A 21912-nucleotide genomic window follows, 5' to 3' on the forward strand; every position below is an offset into this window, starting at 1 on the left:
CACGTGACTCATTTCTTGTGTATTCCTAAGTAGTTTCTCTTTTTTGTTGCTATTGTAAATATGGTCTTCTCTTCCATTATATCTTGTAACTGGTTCTCACTGGTTATTCGTATATATGAAGGCTATTGACTTTAGTATGTTAATTTTATATCCTGCTTATTTCCTAAATTATCTTTTTTATATAGTTTTTCCATGAACTCTGTGGGTTTTCAGATGTATAATCATATCTCAATGCATAAAAGAGAACATCAAGAGAATCGTTGACGGTTAAAAAGCCTGCAGAAAACAGCAGGTTGGCCCGTGAGATGCCTGCATAGCAGAGGTCCCTTCACCGTCGTGAAGCGTTGCTGAGTCGGAAGGTAGGCGAGAGAACATCCGTTTGAGGAACCGCGAACCTCAGAGATACAGAAACCCGAAATGAGAGTGGAGAAGCACGGGATTTCCCAATCTTCAGAGCAGCTCTACAAGCCTCGACCACCCGTTGGGTCAGGGAAAGTGGGGACAGCGGCCCAGTAAGGAGGAGAAAGATAAACAATTCTGTTTACCCTTAGGCTGCGAATCCTCACCCTTCTCTCGCGTGGGCGCGCGGAAAAACTACCGAGTTGAAAGCTCCTCCCTCCCTCTTCCTAGAGTAGCCGCGGAAGCGAGCCCCGCGCGGGCCCGGATAGCCGGTCCTTTGCCCAGTGCGGCCACTTCCGGCTTTTGTGGGTTGCCCTCGGTGGGTTCCGGGTCTCGAAGGGGTTCGAGGCCTCAGCCTTTCGCACCTGAGGTGGAAGTCTTCTGCTGTCCTTCGGGGGCTGCGGGTGAGCAAGCCTGTGCCCCGGACGCGGCGGGCGGGCTGGCGGCCTGGGCCCTTGGGGCCCGGGCTGGTGTGGGACCGGTCCCGGTCCTCCCCTGCCCAGGCGGATCCGCGGAAAGTTCTGCTCTCCCAGAGGCCATTTCCTGGCCCCCTTGCTGAGTGCGTCGGAGCCCTGGGGTGAGGGGCCCGCTCCCAGTCTCTGCAGAGGGTTCGGGCTGCTAGCCCAATAACTCCTGGGTTTGTCTTCGGCCTCGGGCGGTGGTTGTATCTTTCTCCCATTCAGCGCCTCCGGACATTTCTGGACATTCCTGGATCACGGACGCTGGCGGCGTCCCTTTCCTGGGCCTGCCTTGCTCTAGATTTATAATCACAGAACTCGAGGCTAGAAGAAAGCCTTAAAGAGTAACCTCTTCAGCCTTTTCATGTTATAAATGAAGAATGAGGAGCAGAGACATTAAATCCCAAAGAAATAAATTAATGTGACTTTGCTGCTTTTATGATTTCACGGTTTCTACCAGACATCTGAGCATTAAAAAAAAAAAAAAGGCAACTAATCAAGGATATCCCAACCTTTTATTGTTATTATCCTCTTGTTCTAAATGTTAGTTTTATTCCATTTACTTGTTCTTTATTTTAGGACTAAATAGAAATATTTCCTACCACATCTTACTCTTCCTTCTTAAAAGTTCTGAAGTAACTTGGCATCTTTTCTCTTTAAATTAGTTTATTCTTAAATCTTTTCTAGCAAAGCATTTCTCTTAGTATACTAAATTAACCTGGGGGCAGACTTTCAAAAGTCACACTTAAGTTCTTAGAATTTGCAATTTTTATTTATGGTGTAATTTGTATTAATAATGATGGCTTATTCCTCAGGTACGCCCAGGAAGAAACTTTCCAGGGAGATCTTACTTGAAGCACTGATAAAGGTTTTGCACAGCTATGATGGCATCTACTTGGGATATACAGGCCCACGAGGACCAGGATGAACTTTTGGAAATAAAGATAGAGGAGGAAGAGGAAGAGAAGTATACCACCAGACAGGATCAGAACCTGCAAAAGAACAACACCCATAGCAGAGAGATCTTCCGACGGTACTTCAGACAATTCTGCTACCAGGAAACATCTGGACCCCGTGAGGCTTTAAGCCGACTTCGGGAACTTTGCCACCAGTGGCTTAGGCCAGAGACCCACACCAAAGAACAGATTCTGGAGCTGCTGGTGCTGGAGCAGTTCCTTACCATCCTACCGGAGGAGCTCCAGTCCTGGGTGCAGGAGCAGCATCCAGAGAGTGGGGAGGAGGTGGTAACTGTGCTGGAGGATTTAGAGAGAGAGCTGGATGAGCCAGGAGATCAGGTGAGAAAAAAGATGTGATTTCTGTTTGAGAAAAGATAAATTATAGATTTCTAGGCCAGAGGGAAGTACAGCATTATTTCACTAAGCATAGTCTTGACAGTTTGGTGCATCAGAAAGGGGCCTGAGTTTCATGGAAAATTGGTTAATATGGTGTTAACTTTTGTGCAGAGGGATAGTGTATTTCTGTACTACACTACAAAATTCTGTTTGATGAACATGCTGCCTAGCTTAGAAACAGAAGACTTCTAGGACAGAGAGAAGATGTTAAAGACAAAGGTAGCAGGATGGGAAGCAGCTCTTTGAAAGGGGCATCACTTCTGTTGCACAATATAAATAAGAAATAAGTTTCCCTGACTCTCCATTAATATACTTAAAGATGGAGAAATGAAAGTCACCTTCTCAGGGGAATGAGAGGTAGGAACATAATGGAAAGATAGTGGGGAGAAGCAGAGCAGGATTCCATGTTTCTTTGAGAAGTAGAAAGCCTAGTTAGGTGGAAAGGTGAGTTTTGAGAAGAAAAGTTGAGATAGAGAGTCCAGGACCTTGAATCCCAACCTCTGGAGTTTAGATTTTATTCTGTAGGACAGAGGCTCTGAACCTTTTCTGCTTGAGTCTAAATGAGGTTTCCTAATCCTAAAACGTAAAAGAGAATCAAATTATGTAGAACTGTTTTGTTTTAATAGTGATGTAGGACAGTGGTTCTCAACCAGTGGCAGTTTTATGCCCCAGAAGGCATTTGGCAATGTCTTGGGACATTTTTGTTTGTTGTAAGTGAGGGATATACTCCTAGCATCTGGTGGGCAGAGAGGGCGAGGATGGTGCTAAACACCTTGGAACACACAGAACAGTCTCAGAGGACAAAGAATTATCTGACTCAACATATCAATAAAGTCTAGGAAATGTTGGTATAAAGAGTATGAAACCTAGTGAAATAATAAAACAGGAAGTGTAATTTAACGTTGGGATACAAAATAGAGTGGAGAGAGAAGGAGCATGTGTCAAAAAGATATAAGTTTGAAATAGGATTGTGAAAGTGTGATTGCAAGGGATGAGGCATGTCTTAGGTGAGAATTAATTGGAAATGATGACAGATTAGATTTATAAAGGAAGAATCAATGGAGGAGAACTCTACAGAGCAGTCTGTTCTAGGCTAAGCACTAGGGATGTGGAGCTTGAAAGACTAGTGTAGTGGAAACTCTCCTAACAGTTAAGGAGTGTAGGAAATCAGTAAGCAGATAGGTACTCTTTTAGGCACTTGAATGCAACAGTGAACAAAGCATAGAAAGTTGCTGGTCTTGTGTATTAATAGATTCTAGTCTACTGAGAGGAGACAGACAGTAAATTATAAAAAAAATCAACAAACATATAAAATGTCAGTGATGATAAATCCTGTTAAAAAAACAGTAGCAACAATAAAAGCAGAGAAAAGGAATAGTGAAGGAAATGGCGATTTTGCTATCTTTGGTAGACTTGTCAGAGAAGGCTTTTCAAATAGGGTGATATTTAGAGCAGAAATCTGAAGAGCAGGCCATACAGCTATCAAGGATAAGAGCATTCAGGCAGAGGGAATAGTAAATAGATAGGTCTTAGAGGGAGAATGTGCTTCTCATGGTAGAGATGTGTTTGTCAAGGAGGAGATAAAATAGTTATAAGGAGACCATATTATGTAGGGACTTGTGAGTCATTATAAAAATTTTGCATTTGGTTCTGAGATGGAAAGTCATGGGAGAGTTTGGGCAGAAAAGAGATATAATCTGACCTAAATTTTAAAATAATCACTATGACTACTGTGTTAAGAAAGTTCTACAGTGGGCCTGGCATGAGGGTTGGGGAGGCATAGGGGTCAAAGGTTGCAGAAAGGAAACCATTTTAGGAGGCCATAGATGTAAGCAATAATCTAGGTAAGCAATACTGGTGACTTCAACTAGGATAATAGCAGTGAAAGTGGTAAAATGTGATTGGATTCTGGATATATTTTGAAGGTAGAGCTTGATAGGTTTTTTTTTATATAGAATTACAGAATGTGGGATGTGAGAGAAAGTAAGTTAAGGATTATGCCAGAGTTTTTAGTGTGAACATCAGGTAGAATGGATTCATCATTCACAGAGATGGTGAAGACTGGGAAAGAAGTATGTTTGGGGTGGAGGGACAGGAATCCAAAGTTAGGTGTTAGACATGTTAATTTTGAGATTCCTGTTAGAATCCAAGTAGAAAAGTTGAGCAAGCAACTGGATATAAATAGTTGGAATTAAATGGAAGGCTTCTGTGCTAGAAATATAAAATTGGGATTTTCAGAGTGTGCATGATATTTAAAGCCACGAGACTGAATGAGATTGTCAAGGGAGTAACCAGCAGTGGAAACGGAAGGAGTGGCCAGGGAGGTAGGAAAAGAACCAGAAGAAAGAATAGGACTTTTAGGTGCAGGCAAAAGTAATTTGGTTTTAAACATGTTGAGTTTGTATTGCCAACTAGTCCTTTCTCTGAAAGCATGCTGGGGGCAGCTAATGGAGCTTTACAGCTTGATTTTTCAGACCTAAGAGATCCAGGGATAGAAGGCACAGCTCAATGTACTGGCTTTTTGTTTTTTCTTTCTTTTCTCAGATTTGAGGTATGAAAAAAATCTTTTTCTGTACTTTTGATATTCTGTACATTCTGCTGATTCTGGCTCTTATTCTGGAGACAGAGGCTACAAAATGAAACTGTATCAGAGAAATAGAGGCAGTGTATAGTGATTTCTTATTTACAAAATTTAGCCTTTGAAGGGAATGGGGGAGTAATCTGAGGGCCTGTTGTAGATGCTTAGGTCCTGTGCTAGATGCTTTATATACATGATATGTGTAATCTCAGGGAGAGTAACTAAGTAAAGGTCACAGAACTACTAAACTAAGAGATGAGTAAGTAATTGATGTGATTCTAAATCCTTGCTTTTAAATGCAAGAGGAAATGGGCCTATAGAGGAATGGGAGCCATAGAGTGGCTGAAATTGCTGAATAATGAGTTAGTTTATTGAGGAAGCAAGGGTCAGAGGGAAGCAGAAAGGGATGGGATTGAAGGCAAAAGTAGAGAGACATGTGAGCCTTGAAAAAGAGAAGACATCTTCCTCTAAGATAGAAGGGCAGGAAAAGAGTATGAGGATGGAGATAAAGTGAAGGGTAGATGATTTTTGAGATGATTGTGATCTTAGTTAAGTAGAAAATAAGATCATCTTCTTAGAAAGAAGTGGGATGGGCACCTCAGAAGGGCAGAGACTATTGGAAATAGCTTTTGTAATAAATATGAGGAGTTTCTGTCCTTTCCCTTTTTTCCATTTCTTTCTCCTTCCTTCTCCCACCCTCTTTCTTTTCTTCCTCTTTTTCCTTTGTTTCCTTTTCCCTTTCTTTGCTATCATTTCTCTGCATTATTTCCCTTTACTTATCCCCTTTCCTTTTCCTCTTTCTCTCATGTTTTATTTTCCCCTAAGTTCTATCTTTTTTATTCTTCTGCCTCTTTTACCGTCTTTTTCTTTTCTCCTGCATTTTGTCTTTCTCACTTTCCCTTCTCCACTTCTTTGAACATGAGACAAAGTATTAATAGTAACCAACATACTTTAGCTGTTAACAACAGGGGAAATTACTTTTGGCTAGGGAAGGGAAGGTTCCCCGTAGGAGGCAACATTTACATGGGCCTTGAAGATTGGGTAGGGTTATGGCAGGCTGATATCTGGGAAGAAGGTTATTTTGGCAAGCTGGGTGCCACTGCTATGAATAGTATACTTTTTTGTTTTCTGTTATCAGAGTGAGTCTGTCAGCTATATCTCATTTTCTTCAGGTCTCAGTCCATATTGGGGAACAGGAAGTATTCTTGCAGGAGATGGTACTTATAGGAACAGAACGAGAACACAGTATGTCCCTCCAGTCCATAAAAGCCCAGCTAAAGTGTGAATCTCCGGAACTTGGAGTCGAGCAGGAACAAGGTAAAGAAGAAAGTACCATCTTGGAAGGAAGAGGAATACAGGGCAAACTAACACAGAACATTGGTGCTCTTTTGTACTTAGTACTGTTTCTGCTCATTAAATTCAGAAAGGCCTCTCTAGGAATCTGATGGCTCATGCATAGACTATTGGACAGCCTGGTTTGTCACTCTTCAATTCTTTCCTTTTTTTTAATATTCATGTTTTTCTAAATTCTAAATTCTAAATTTTATTTTAGATCACTTAATTTAGTACTTCTGATACTGACCTCTGTGTTGTTTCTAACCTTTGTTCTACCAGGCAATACCACTATCTTCCACTTGGACTATATCCTTTCTCCTTCAGTAAATAAGCCTTTGCCCCATAATGTCTGCAACTAACTCTCAGATGGTCAAGACAAAAAAAAAAAAAAAAAAGTTTACACTAATAAAGAGAAGGAATAATAATGCAAATGTGGCCAAATGTTAAAAGTTGGGGAATGCGTGAAAGACCCTCTACCTTCCTTATCTCTACTTTCTCTATATTTTTTTCTGTTTTGCTTAATTTTTTTAAATAGGTAAAAATTAGCATGGTTCAAAAACAGAAATTTTAAAAGTTATTCAATGAAAAGTTTCCATTCTACTTAATTCCCCCAGTGCTCTAATCTCTTCTCCCTACTCTGAAATAAGTTGTCACTGTTATTAATTTACTGTGTGTCCTTCCAGAGATTTTTTTGATGAATAGACATTTTTCATATTGAAACAAATATATTTTTCTCCCCTTATCACTAAGATACTAGAATCTTGCATTTTTTATTTCTTTTTTTTTTTTTTTTGACTCAGTGTGGATTTGTCTCACATCTGGACATTTTTTATTTCTTAACAGCTGCTTAATATTAAAATGGTTGGGTGTACTATACAATCAACTTAGCCAGTCCCCTGCTGATGATATTTGTCTTTAGTATTTTACTGTAACAAATAGTGCTGCAATAAATAACCATGTGTATGAGTATGTCTGTAGCATAAATTCCTATATGTGGAACCACTAGGTCAAAGGTTTGATAGATATTGTGGAATTGCCCTCTATAAAGGATTGGATCAATTCATACTCCCACCAGAAATGTATGTTATCCATTTTGTGAACACAGTGTTGTAGCAAACTGATTAGGCAAATTGGATGGGTAAAAAATTATATCTCAATTTGTTTAAATTTGCATTTCCTTGATTGTGAGGTGGAGCATCTTTTCCTATGCTTAAGGGCATTTCCTTTCCTGGAAACCATCAATTTTAACTTTGCCCAGTTTTTTTTTTTTTTTGAGACAGAGTCTCGCCCTGTCACCCTGGGTAGAGTGCTGTGGCATCATCATAGCTCACTGCAGCCTCAAACTCCTGGACTCAAGTGATCCTCCTGCCTCAGCCACCTGAGTAGCTGGGACTACAGGCTCATGCCACCATGCCCAGCTAATTTTTCTATTTTTAATAGAGACAGGGGTCTCACTCTTGCTCAGGCTGGTCTCAAACTCCTAAACTCAAGTAATCCTCCTGCCTCAGCCTCCCAGAGTGCTAGGATTACAGCTTTGAGCTACTGCACTCGGCCTCTTTGCCCAGGTTTATATTGGGTTATTGCTTTCTTCCTTAACAATTTTTGAAGTACTTTATATGTTAGGTCCATCTTATATTCTAATGCCATTTTACAGTCATGAAGAAACTCTAGGTTCTTATGTGTGTTTCATTTGAATAATTTTATATTGCCTAATGAAGTTACTGTTTGCTATTGTTGGATGCTAGGTAACATTTGTGATCCCTTTTTAGTTTCAGATGTTGAGACTGGAAATGAGTACAGTAATTTAACTCTAAAGCAAGAAGTTTCTGAAGAAATGGAACCATATGGGAATACATCTAGCAGATTTGAAAATGACATACCTCGGTCTACTAGGTGTGGAGAGACTCATGAACCTGAAGAAAAAACGGAAGAGCCTTCTGGATACTCCAGGGAAGATAAACAACCTACATGTGATGAAAATGGAGCAAGTCTGACTGAGAACTCAGACCATACTGAACACCAGGGAATCTGTCCAGGAGAAAAATCTTATGAATGTGATGACTGTGGAAAAGCATTCAGTCAAAAATCAAGCCTCTTAGAACATCAGAGGATCCATACCGGAGACAGGCCCTACAAATGCGAAGAATGTGGAAAAGCTTTCCGAGGAAGAACTGTGCTTATTCGACACAAAATAGTACACACTGGAGAGAAACCATACAAATGTAATGAGTGTGGCAAAGCCTTTGGCCGGTGGTCAGCTCTTAATCAACATCAGAGACTCCACACAGGAGAGAAACACTACCACTGTAATGAATGTGGCAAAGCCTTTAGTCAGAAAGCAGGCCTCTTTCACCATCTCAAGATCCACACAAGAGATAAACCTTACCAGTGTACTCAGTGTAATAGAAGTTTCAGTCGGCGTTCCGTACTTACTCAGCATCAAGGAGTTCACACTGGTGCAAAGCCCTATGAGTGCAATGAGTGTGGAAAAGCCTTTGTTTATAATTCATCCCTTGTTTCCCATCAGGAAATCCACCACAAAGAAAAGTGCTACCAGTGTAAGGATTGTGGGAAATCCTTCAGTCAGAGTGGCCTTATTCAGCATCAAAGAATTCACACTGGAGAAAAACCCTACAAATGTGATGTATGTGAAAAATCCTTTATTCAAAAGGCAAGTCTTACAGAACATCAGCGAATTCACACTGGAGAGAGACCCTATAAATGTAATAAGTGCGGGAAGGCTTTTACCCAAAGATCAGTCCTCACGGAACATCAGAGAATCCACACTGGAGAGAGGCCCTACAAGTGCGATGAGTGTGGGAATGCCTTCCGAGGAATCACCAGCCTCATTCAGCATCACAGAATCCACACTGGGGAGAAACCTTACCAATGTGATGATTGTGGAAAAGCCTTCAGACAGAGGTCAGATCTTAGTAAACACCAGAGAATCCATAATAGAATTAGTCCCTATATATGTAAAGAATGTGGGAAATCATTCAGGCAGAATTCAGCTCTTACTCAACATCAGTCTATCCACAAAGGAGAAAAATCTGTTTCTGTGTGATGACTACAGGGAAGCTATCTTACAGACTTCTGGTGAGAAATACTAGCTTTCTAATGATTTGGGGCAAAACTTCAGTCACTATTTCTATAAGTAAACCTCATATATTTAATAAGAACCCACTGTGTGCTGCCCATTGTATTAGGTGTTGCAGAGAACAAGAAAATCTAGGGTTTTAAGATGGCCTTTCCATCCCTTCAAATTTAAGTGTTTCAAAAAAGAGACCTACATTCCAAGGTTTACTAAGGTCTTCTGAGTGTCAGGCCTTATGTGTTTGTTTATTTAGGGGAGGGGTGCTGGTATTTCTTTGTGTTTTACCTTCAACCTTCCTTTGTTTCCCGGCTCTATCATTATTGTATTCTGAGTTTTCTAATAATTGCTCTTGATAACGGATTTATAATTTTTTGGTTTGTATACCTTCTTGAGCTCATAAAAGGCCCAAAGATTACAGATACTGTCCCTTGGGCTTCTGAAAAATAACCAACAACTGGTTGATTTTACCCTTGTATTGCTGAGTTAAAAATTCTGTTTTGGATAAGAGCTTATGATGATTATTTTAATGGACAACAGACAAGCCACATAGAAGTATACATGGTTCCTTATCTGTTTGTCTTTTTATATGGGAATCAATCTCTACTGAGATGTCCTATTATTTCTTTCCTTTTTTACCTTGCCATAACAAATTCCACACCACAATTTCTGGGTCTATCTTCCCACTCCACCCCAAGATAACTGCAGTCCCTCTTCTTCCCTCACTTATAGCAGTCAATGGGTTTGAAGTGGTGACACAGTGACAATAGGAGAAGGGAAGCAAGAAAAAAGTAATTTCCATTCTTCTTTAGTAAGTCCCACTCCTGATTACATTTCTACACAGCTCTGTATCTTCGTCCCATCTTCTTCCCATTCCTATGATATATTCTACCCCTATTTCCCTAATGTCCCTGTCTCTTGCCCCACTATTCATAACCTCTATACAGAATATCATCACAGGGTTGGAACTAGGGGAGTCCTTAGTCCTATAGTGTGTTTCTAGCTTTCTAAGTTGTAAATGTGAACACATTTTCCCATAGAAATGATAATGGTATAAATAGTATAATTTAGGCATATTACATGTCAAATTGGCTTTTGGGATTGGGACTTAATATGACTTTCTGTATGGAAAAACATTCTTGAGTTCACAATAGAGAAAAACAAATGAACAGGTGAAAAACAACCACTGCTTATTTAGGCTTTTTCATAACACCAGCATTGGAGTTGCACACATAAAGCACTGAGGCAACTGGGATTAGAAACCTAGTTTTTTACCTGAAGGAAACAAACAAGGATGCCAAATCTATACCTGAGAGCTCTATAGCTGTAAGTATATGAGGACTGTTCCCTAGCTAAGCTTACTCTGCTTGCCATTTCTCACTCACATGCAAACTCTTCTCATTGGAGGGGACTTTACTTAGTAATGTGAACCTCTATGACAATGCCCTCCTTACCAGACCAATGCTATCCATATTCCTTATCTAGTCTGATTTTATAGACTTTGTTATCCAAACTGAAATTGCTCTGCATACTAATTTCAGAGCCTCTGTCTTCAATCTGACTGCTCACTGGAATGCAATCCGTTTTTTAAACTTACTTTGTACTTCTTTCAGTGTCTTTTTTTGGGGTCTTTCCAGTTCATTTTCTGCTTAACATGTTTCTGTCAATGCACACATGTTCCTCCACTTGCCTTTCTGCACACTACTTAATCTAAGTTTCTTATGTACCAAATATTATAGAGGGACTGTAAACAAAGACCAAGAACAATGGAATATGCCTATCATATAATAGGAAACAGTTCATACTTGTTTAAAAATAAATGCGGGTATTTTGTTCTGCTTGTTTGTTATGCTTAAATACAGTTGTAGTACCAAAAAAAGGAGTGGCATGGAATTTCCAGGTACACATCATAGATCAAACCTAGTTATCCAGGATAAGGAGAAAATATAGTAGAATAAAGTTACTACTTGAAGCTAAATTGACAATACAGAAAAATCGAGGCTTTGAGTGGCAAATAGAGGATGTGACAGATATTAGATATGGAACAGGAGTGCTGCATTGGGGAGTGCAGTGAACAGAGAATGCCTGTGATGAGGTCAAGAACACATCTTTATGGATAAAAGATAGATGTGGTGTGACAGGATCTAGGAAATCAGGGAACTTTGAGGCATCTATGTAGATTTTGAAATAATCAACAATAACAGGAGGCAGAATGGAAAGGACAAATGTGAAAGTGAAGCGGGTCCAAGGTAGAAGGAATGGTAGTAACAACCACAACAGCCAGGTAAAAGTACCTGGTATAAACTCAAATGAATTAATCATAAAACAGCAGCTTACAGATTACATTAAGGATGAGAATAAGATTGCCTGGCTTCTCTTTTCTAATTGATTCAAGCTAAACAAGACATTGATTATTTAAGGCAAAAAGCACAGAGAGATTGGGGGAGAGTCATGTTTGTAAAGCAATGAAAAGTGAAGTGAGTGTAAACATAGCTGTGGATGAAAAAGTAACCTGACAAATCAAATGGATTCTAAAGAGTACAGTGGGAAGGGACTCCAAAGGGAAAAAAGATGGATCTCTCCCCCCCAAAATAAATTGTATGTAGTGGTTGCTGGAATTTGAGGTATGAGATAAAGCTCGTGAGAAAGGAGAATGGGATTGAGCAGGGCTCTGAATTGAGAAATCTCAACTATATGGTGAGGTTGGAGATGGAGAGCACTAAGATACAAGAACTTAGACAAGCTCTGTACTCCTATACTCCATACAGAAGTAGCATCTTTTGTTAATATACAAAAAATAGATTATTATAGAGTTGTTATAGTCAAAACAAAGCTATTATTGACCAACTTTTGGAATTGAGAAAACTATTAATAATAATACTGTACACTTACTAATTTCTTACTAAGGGACAGGCATTACTAAATGCTTTACTTACATTATTTCATTTTTAGCTGGGGAAACTGAAAGTTTCCCCAAACTAACAAAGTTATTATATAGTGGGGCCAGGATTTAAACCCAAGCAGCCCAATTCCAGAGCCCATATGTTTAAACTCTGTGATACTCTTCCTCTGTTTTATTTCAGTTGAATGAACCTTATTTTACAATAATAATTTAGTGTCTCGAATAATTATCTGTAGAAACTTTTCAACTCCCGTTACTATTCTGGAAAAAACTTAGTCCTGGGGTCCAGACACCTCAGGTAATAACATCACCACCCTCTCTGCATACCAAATAGTGGGTGAGGTTTGGCCAGCATAAACATAACCCTGATTCTCATAGCCCTTCTGCACAGTAAGGATGTCGCAGGAGACATTCCACTTTAAAAATGGGTTCTTTATATGAAAGGATCACCCTGCTAGCTTAGAACCATAATTCACATTCTGCTTTTTTCTTTAAGGTAGATCATAAAGATTTAAAGAGACGCCCTCAAGTGTTAGTAACCCATTATGGATTTATCTTTGATGAGAGTTTTTAAAAGTGGTTTTATATTTGGAGCCAGTACCACTTCTTGGATTAAAAAACATAACTATATATTTTATGAAATATTGATTTTGTTTGCTTAAAATTGACCTCTCACTCTTTTGCCGGGACTAGAGTGCCATGGTGTCAGCCTAGCTCACAGCAACCTCAAACTCCTGGGTTCAAGCAATCCTTCTGCCTCAGCCTCCCAAGTAGCTGGGACTACAGGCATGCGCCACCATGCCCAGCTAATTTTTTCTATATATATTTTTAGTTGTACAGCTAATTTCTTTCTTTCTCCTTTTTTTTTTTTTAGTAGAGACGGTGTCTCGCTCAGGCTGGTCTCAAACTCCTGAGCTCAAACAATCCACCGCCTCGGCCTACCAGAGTGTTAGGATTACAGGTGTGAGCCACCGCGCCCGGCCTACAATTGACCTCTTATGGTTCAAATGGTACCCCCGTTGACTCCACAAGGCCAGAGTTTGAGCAACAAGTGCTTGTTCAACCTGGGGATAATCATGTGGATAGCCTTTAATTGAATCTCTTCCCAGCTTTTATTCTTTCACACCAAAAAGTTCTTATACCACAGCCCCTCCAGCAGCTCATTTTATTAGAATGTCTTTGGATTCTTGTTCCTTTCAAATGTTACTGGGTGTACTTGGTAAGGAGTCCTAGCACATTTTTTGTACATATACAGTATTTCTACATATATAAATATATAAAAAGTATATGTGTATGAATATATTTTTATATATTGTATATAATTTTTATTATATATATAAGTTAATTTGATGTACATAAATGGATTTCTACAAAGCCAACCAGGATTAGTGTTTTAAATTCCTCAGTTGATTAGCTCCCCAGCTTACATTGTAAGACTGTCATTGAGAGCCAGCAGTTTTTCCCTTGTTGTTACGGAAACAGTTTATTTTCTTCACACACATTAAAAAAAAAAAAATTTTAGCATCTGAAACCCATGAATCAAGGCTCCCAGAGCTTTCACCTATCATAATTCAAGATGATCTTTGGGGTATATGTTTGCTCCTACCAGTCATCTTCTTAAGCCCAAATGGCCTGCTGCTAGTTGTCCCAAGAAGGCCTCCTAAGTGGAGGCTATTTGTAATCTCAGGTTTATGGTTAGATCTTCATTATCCCTCTTCAAGCGTGGTCCTGCGTATCTTACTTTTTAAATCTAGTGCCTTAGTTCTGCCTACTTCAGTGAGGAATTTAGGAGTGTCTTTCCATTTCATCCGTGTTAAAGTATGAGGCAGTTTAGAGATTCTACAGCTTCCTGTAGCCAATTTCCTTACTCCTGAGGCAGGATTTAAGAACATGGTTTCTAGAGACAGATTACCAGGATTCAAGTTTCAGCTTACTAGCTGAGTGACTTTGGGCAAGTGATTTAACGTCTCTTGTGACTCAGTTTCCTCATATGTAAAATTGTGATAATAATAGTATTACCTAATTGGGCAATTATTTGGATTAACAGAGTTACATATTATATAAAGCACTTAGAGTAGTGCTTGGCATATATTTAGTGCTTTAGAACTGTTTGCTATAGTTTTGATTAACTGTGAGCTCTGAAATGCGTTGGCTCTAGATGCCCTAGCCCAGGTCAGAATTTACCTTTAACCATTCTGCAAGTTTCCCAGGACTGCTTCACAGTCCTCCTAGCCCTGAGATTAAAGCTCCCACCCAGGTCGGCTTTCACTTTCTTGCCTTGGGAACTGATGAACAGTAGCCAGTAGAGGACACATACCATCCAACCTGGAGAGATTTCCCTGTCTTTTATCTCTGCCCCTGTTAGTTATCAGAGAGAACTAGCAGCCCATAGTTTCCGCTGTTTGCCTTGGGGGCTGATATTCTGAAGTTCTGCATCCGGAAGGCCAGCCCCTGGCGGGGCCAGACGCCCCCCGCTTGGCAGCCTGAGCCCTTGGGGTTACCTGACCGCACAGCCGGAACCGGCCCTGCTAAGCGGGGGCGGGGTGCCGCCAGGCAACCACAGAGAGGAAAAAGCCTCCAGAATCCTAGAGAAGCTGAATGTTGAGGCAGCTGGTGATGGCGGCCATACCTAGAGCTGCGGTCCTTCCTGGCCTTTGTGACGTGCCTTTGGCAGCAGCGGTGGTCTCAGGGTCTTGGGCTTCGGGTTCAGAATTCGGTGACTCTGATGAGGTTGGGCCTGGTGGTAAGGGCTGCCGGAGAAAGTTAAGGATGACTTCCAAGTTGTGAGGTATCAGGATAACTGGGGCTGTTGAGAAAAAGAGGAAGGTCTGTGTTCTTGGTTTGGTAAAAGGGAAAGTTGCGTTCGTTGGGGGACATGATGTGATTCATGACTCTCCCAAGAGTAGATAGGTCTATGCTTGAGTACAAGGAAAGAGAAACCATTTACCGGTTGTGTGAGTTTGAACAAATTAATCTCTTTGCCGCAGTGTCATTCATCTGCCAGTGGACTTATTATCTACTTAAGTTACTACATTCATAGTACATTTTAAATAAATGTTAGCTGTTATTTCTCATTCCTGATGCTCTTTTCTCTGCCATTTGTGTGGGATGCACTGAGGGGGAAAACCATTGGGAAGGGGGTCATATCTTTCTCTCAAGCTTTATTAACATAAACATGTAGGAAGTAAAAGATGAGTAGATGGAGTTGGTGAATAATTTGCAAAGTAACTCTCGCTCTCCTGATTTATGTAGCTTCCTGACACAGGGTTCCATTTTCTTTCAGTGCATCGTCCAGGTAAGTGAGTTCTTGTATTAAAGAGCTAAACAAAATTTAGTTTCTGTTAACATTGTTATTTTATGCCTCAGGAAGAAGACTAGCTACAAGGAAATACTTCTGAAAAATCAGTGTGAACCCCAAGCTGGAGTGAATCTTCTCTTGAGCTCTCTCATTCCTGAATGGCAGTCTTGTTGCAGCAAAGATCTCTAAAATTGACTGATGGTAGAGGAAGCGTTCTGTGTCTGGGACCAAGAATCAAGCTGGCAAAGAAATCACAGATCTTTCCTCAAACTTTAAGTTGTTACTACCAGGAGATAGATACCTGTACCTCACAGGACTGTCAGGAGACTCAGGGAGCACTGTCCACAGTTCCTGAGGCCAGAAATACATATTAAGGAGTAGGTGCTGGAACAGGTCCTTGACCCCTGCCTGGGAAGCTACAGACATAGGTAGGATAATATCATCCAAAATGTGGAGAAGAGGCATTGATCATGCTGGAAAAGTTGAAGAGACACCAGGAATGAAGGACAAGCCACAGGTGGGAAGGGTCAAGAGGATTACTTATAGCTTGACTAGTAAAAGGCTTTGGGAATAGCACAGAAAGCAACAAAACTCAACTTCAGAATCCACCAGATGTCTCTGGAGACATAACCCAGCATTTCCCTCTTGGACTTTAGTTCTCCCTGCTATTTATGTGCACCTTTGGAACCTTTTTTTTTTTTTCCTATATTGGGGGTTTTTGTTTGTTTAGGCATTTTTGCTGAGGACTGAGCTTCAAATTCAATTTTCCAAGACCAACTTCATCCTATTGCCTTTAGGTCTGAGGCTAAAGGATAGAACAGGATATGCTTATGGCAAAGATAGCACCTTGAAATCAAAGGTTTCAGAGATAACCTAAGACCCTATCTTAGTCTAGCTCTCAGCATTGTTGCCTTTTGCTATGGAAAGCTGATGATAAAGGATCTCTGGAGAGAAAGATAGGAGAGCCTTGCAGGGGAAGCTCTTTACAACTTTTAGTAATGTCTTCCCCCTTGAAACCTTGCCTTTACTCATCTCCTTGTTATCTACCTGATCTTTAAGTAGAAACTCTCAACCATATTTGTGGGGGTTTTGGTCTATTTAACTCCTTTGGCTACAAAGTGTTGCTTTATTATGTTTTAGATCTGAACATTACCTGGAAAAGTTATTTCCCCACTGTAAATTTTCCACTTTACTGATTTCCCACATCAAATTAGTATGGTGTATTTTGAAACTGGTTTAGCTATTGTTTCAAGTTAACTTTTATTATATCACATGTTTATTGATCCACTCAACAAATATTTATTGAGCATTTCATAGGTCTTTAGTAGTGGCCTAGGCACATATCAGTAGATAGAAATAGTCCTTTTAACTATCCTTAGCAAATTAAACTTTCTCTTGATTTCATGATATTCCTTACTTCTCAGCTCTGGATTCAAATTGATCTCTTGACTTTTTTGATAATACCTTCCTGATTCTTTGATTGTCGCATTTTGAAGGAACAGTCTTCCATGCTCTTCCAGTCCCTTTCTGCCTAGCTCAATCTTCTCACTCAAACAGCACCCTCTTCCCCAACCACCACCCCTGCCATGCTCCATGTGCCTCTTGGGCACTTCTCAAAATTGAGATGCCAGTTTAGAGATTTAAAAAGGCATGCACTTTAGGTAAAACTGAGTTTTACTTTTATCACTGTTCCTTATCATAAGTCTCATCTCAGAAGAGACAACTGACATTTGAATTGTCTGTGTATTTTTTTTAGATGGTGTTACTGAAAATGAAAATAAGAACTTGGCTTCAAAACAAAAAAATTCTGGAAATGCTGAATTATGTGGGGGGAATCTGTAGAAGTGCAACATCAATGCAGTAAGTGTAGTAAAAGCTTTAGTTACTGGTGAATTATTACTCAGCATCAAGAAGTCTGTGCTGAAGAGACTGTCTTTGCAATCAACAAGTTTTGAGAGGCTTTTGCTTATGGTGGATCCCTCCTTTCCCACCAAGAGATCCACCACAAGGAAAAATGCTATAGTATGAGGAATGTGGGAAAGCCTTTAGCCATAGTGGCCTAAAGAATCCACATAAGAGAGAGAACATAAATGTGATGACTGTGAGAAGGCTCTTGTTCAGCAAGGAAACCTTATATTAATAGAACCTGTGCGAAGAATGTAGGAAGTAAGACCTCTACCCAGAAGTCAGGACTGACTATGGACCAGAGAATCTACACAAGAGAGAGATCTTAGAAACATGACTGCTGGAAATGTTTTCCATGGAATCACCAGCTTTTTTCAGCGTTGGAGAATTCACACTAAAGAGAAAACCTGACAGTGTGATGAGTATGGAAAAGTCTTCAGAGATTAGACCTTGGGAAATATTAATATCAGCAAATTCGTATTAGAGAGGCTCTTACAAATGAGAGAATTGTGGGAAGTTGTATGGACAGAGATGAAGCCTCAATAGCAGAATCTCTACAGTACAGAAAAGTTAATATAATTAATGTAAATGGGCAAGTTGTATGGGGAATGAGTATTTTAGACTGCCCACTTTAGCCAGTAAGAACATTAAATGAATGCCTCATGTCAAGAAAAGCAAAAGTCAGAAGGGTTTTTTTCCTTTTCTGTAGAGGTCTATATATGTAAGCAACCAGGACTTTTGAAATAAGTTGTTTACCTGCATCTCTGGACGTGTGATCTGTCTCCTGGATGATTATCTGTGGGTTGGGTAACATGTTATTTCCTTTATGCCTGCTCTAGTCGCATATCTTTAATTTATTCAACAAGTATAGATAGTAGTATTATTGTCCACTGTCTGTTGTAAATATATATTTTATTTTTCTTTATGGGCTAAATAGGTGTGTATGGATACCCAAGGACACAAAAAGCATATGTATAATGTTTCAGTAAATTGTGAAAGGAACCCACATCATTGAATTGCTGGGCACTTTCATAAATTTGGGACTGCCTCTATGTTCTCCAAAACAAGGCCATGTAGGTGTCTTTCAGAGAGTATATTTTTTCCAGCTTTGGCTTGATTATTTTTTTAAGATAGAAAAAGAAACTTCATATATACTCTATTGACAGATTGACCAGTATTTTTTTCTCATAGATAACATATAATATAACATTGTGAAGGCTAATACTTCAAGTAACTTATTATCATTTTCAGTTCTAAAACTTACAGGCTAAAAGAGGAAAGAGTCTTTACTAGCTGTCAGCAAATTGGTAATGTAGCCCAATCTCTGCCCATGATACGAGTGAGATTTGTATATTTTATAGTAGGTCACTAAATATAGGCACCATGTATTAATATTTCAAAAGTTTGCAGTGATTATTTCAGAGTCCTAGGTTTGTATCTGCTGTACATCCCTACATTTTTTGTGTAGGTATTACATCACTATTTTAAAAGTTAGACTGCATTCTGTAATAGGCTTTTCCAGCATCTATGGAAATCACATTTTTTCTTAACTCTATTATTATATTATATAAAAGGATTTGTTAATGTTGAAACAACCTTGCATTCCTGGAATAAACCTCACTTAGTCATGATGTATTCTTTTCTCATTGTGTTAACTTCATTAGGTTTGCTTCCTAATATTTAGTAACATTTTCTTCAACATTTACATGAAATTGGTTCATAGTTTTCTTTTTTATACTGTATTTTTCAGGTTTAGTTTTCACTCCTTTACTTGTATCATAGGATGAAGTTTGTGTTCATTTTTAATGATCTAGAACAATTTACAAAGCATTAGAACTAGCTGGTCTTTGAAGGATAGATTCTGATGTGAAACCCTCTGGGCCAGGTTCTTCTTTGTGGGATAGTTCCTTGGTAGCTTTCTTTATTCTATGAAAATGGCCTATATAGGCTTTCTATTTATAATGGGGGTCCATTTTGTTAATCTTTATTTACCTAGGAAATTACTCATTTCATCAAGATTTTAAAGTTTATTTGCTGAGAATATACAGTTATCTTATGACTTTTTAAGCAGCTTTATTAAGGGAAATTGATATATAGTGAGCTGCACAAGAGTGTACAACTTGATAGAAGTTTTAACATGTACACCTGTGAAACAGTCACCACAATCAATATAGTGTCACCCAAAAAAGTTTTGTTATGTTACTTGATAATTCCTCCCACCCTTACCTGTAAGGGTGAAGCATTAGAGAGCCTTCTTTCCTTAAAGTAACTGAGGTTGGGATATAGAACAGGGTGAAATTAGGGGGCACATAAAGATCAGTTCTACAGCAGTAGCACATATTTGCACTTTCATTTTTAAGTGGTCATCCACTCAGTCTCAACAAACAAACTTTTAATAACAACTAAGGCAACTGGGTTCAATCCTACCTTAAGTAACTTAACTGCCAAAACATTCATCAGCAGGTAACAAATGCTGTTGGATCCTGGGGAATCTATTCATATCCTATAACCTAGTCAATGCTGTATAGCTACAACAGTGGGAAGATCCTAACTCCTCCCCTCTTGCCTACCACATAGGCATAACATGTGTTTCCAGACCCTGGAAAGTCTTATCACATATCCTACCTGGTCCTGTGTAGCCACATCTTCTGAAAGAGCATTGGAACATTACCAGCCCCATGTTTGGCACTAAATTTGCCAAGGAAAGGCCAGCATACAGTCATGCATCACTTAATGACAGGGATACTCTCTGAGAAATGTGTCATTAGGTGATCTCATCATTGTGCATACATCATAGTGTACTTACACAAACCTAGATAGTATAGCCTACTACACACCTAGGCAATATGGTATAGCCTATTGCTCCTAGGCTACAAACCTGTGCATCATGATACTGTACTGAATACTATTAACGGTTGTAACACAATGATGAATATTTGTAAATCTAAACACAGAAAATGTATGGTAAAAATATGATATTATAATCCTATGAGACCACTGCTGTATATGCCATCTGTCATTGACTGAAATATCATTATGCTACACATGACTATTTGATAAGAAAAGAAACAAGCCCTTTCTGGATTGAAACAGTTTAAAAAAAAAAAAAGTTTTTAAATTTACATAGACAGCAAAACTAGGAGTACAAAATGTGCCAGGTTTTTTCCACAGGATGGCACCAAAAGAGGCCGTGTGACTGCAACACGTATGGTAGAATATCCCATTGCTGAGGACCTGATGTCATGCTGCAGATGAACAATTTTATAGCTTGTAGCTTATACCTTAAATGAGGAGAGGTAGAAAGTCTGATTCCTCATCAGAGGAAACTACCTTGTAACAGCCTCCATGGTAGGTAGAGAAGTGAGTAGGAAAAGGCCTTGGAGTACCTCCTGATGAAACCCTCCTTGCACTCATATTCTAGGTGGATTACAGGACTTAGATCAGCTGGTGTTAAATCCTGGTCTATGTGGCACATATGAAGACATGCAAGTTGCCAGGGAGCCATGATGCAGTCATTTGCCTAAAGAAAGAACTATTAAGTTGACAACAAAATGAGGACAAAAATGGATAAAATACTTTGGAAGACAGGAGAGAGTTTAGTTCTTAAGTACTTCAGGAGCAGAGATATTATTTAGTTCATTTTTTATTCCTTAGCACCTGACCTAACACAGGTTTGCTGAATGAATAAATGGTTATAAATGCATAATTTGTTTAGAAATAAGGGAAGACTTATTTCTGGAAATAGGAGTGTGAACACTTTGTTCTCTAGCAGTAAGTGCCAGGGAACTTTATTTTATGTTAAAAATACAAAAGAACAAGTAGAACCAGCCAATTCTCAGAATCACTTATTCAACAAGAACTCTGCTAGATGCTGAGGATACAGTGGTGATCTAGTCATTTATCTCTTGTCCCTCCGCCTCATACCAGCCCTTCCGTATCCTGGTCTGTAAGCAGGGTAGGGAGGCTACAAACATCCCTTCCTAGGGTCCTACTGCCAATTCGAAGAACTGATCCAAAGGTGGGAGAAGCTCAGTTAAAGGTTTTAATGCTTTAGTTAATACTTGAAACTACAGTATTGTGATGATTAATTTTATGTATCAACATTACTCGGCCATGAGGTGCCCAGATATTTGGTCAAATGTTATTCTGAGTGTGTTTGTGAGGGTGCTTTTGGATGAGATTAAAAATTGAATCATAGACTAGGTAAGGCAGATTGCCCTCCCTAATGTGAGTGGCCTTCATCTGATCAGTTGAAGGCATGACGAGAACAAAAAGGCTGACACTCCCTTAAGAGGTGCTCCGCCTAACTATCTTAAGCTAGGACATTGGTCTTTTCTGGCCTTCAGACTCAAGCTGAAACAATGGCTCTTCTTGGGTCTTGAGCCTACCAGCTTTTGGACTGGAGTTCACGCTATTGTCTTTCCTAGGTCTCTACCTTGCAGAAAGCAGAACTTGGGACTTAGTCTCCATAATCACATGAGCCAATTCCTTTCAATAAATACACATATATTAATATATACATACACATACACACATACATACATACACATATACATTCTATTGGTTCTGTGTCTCTGGAGAGTCCTAATACAGG

The 21912-nt window shown here is 39.4% G+C and overlaps 1 protein-coding gene across 1 annotated transcript; it reads left to right on the forward strand.

The window, feature by feature from the left end:
* Positions 1 to 1647: 1647 nt before the first annotated feature.
* ZSCAN12 (zinc finger and SCAN domain containing 12) lies at positions 1648 to 9193 on the forward strand. Its single transcript, XM_012664346.1, has 3 exons — positions 1648 to 2152; positions 5960 to 6104; positions 7892 to 9193. The coding sequence occupies exons 1-3, from the start codon at positions 1739 to 1741 to the stop codon at positions 9184 to 9186; spliced, it is 1854 nt and encodes a 617-aa protein (XP_012519800.1). The 5' UTR covers positions 1648 to 1738; the 3' UTR covers positions 9187 to 9193.
* The last annotated feature ends 12719 nt before the right edge of the window (positions 9194 to 21912 follow it).

This window comes from Propithecus coquereli, unplaced genomic scaffold (assembly GCF_000956105.1).
Source record: "Propithecus coquereli isolate 6110/MARCELLA unplaced genomic scaffold, Pcoq_1.0 Scaffold882, whole genome shotgun sequence".
Taxonomy (NCBI): domain Eukaryota; kingdom Metazoa; phylum Chordata; class Mammalia; order Primates; family Indriidae; genus Propithecus; species Propithecus coquereli.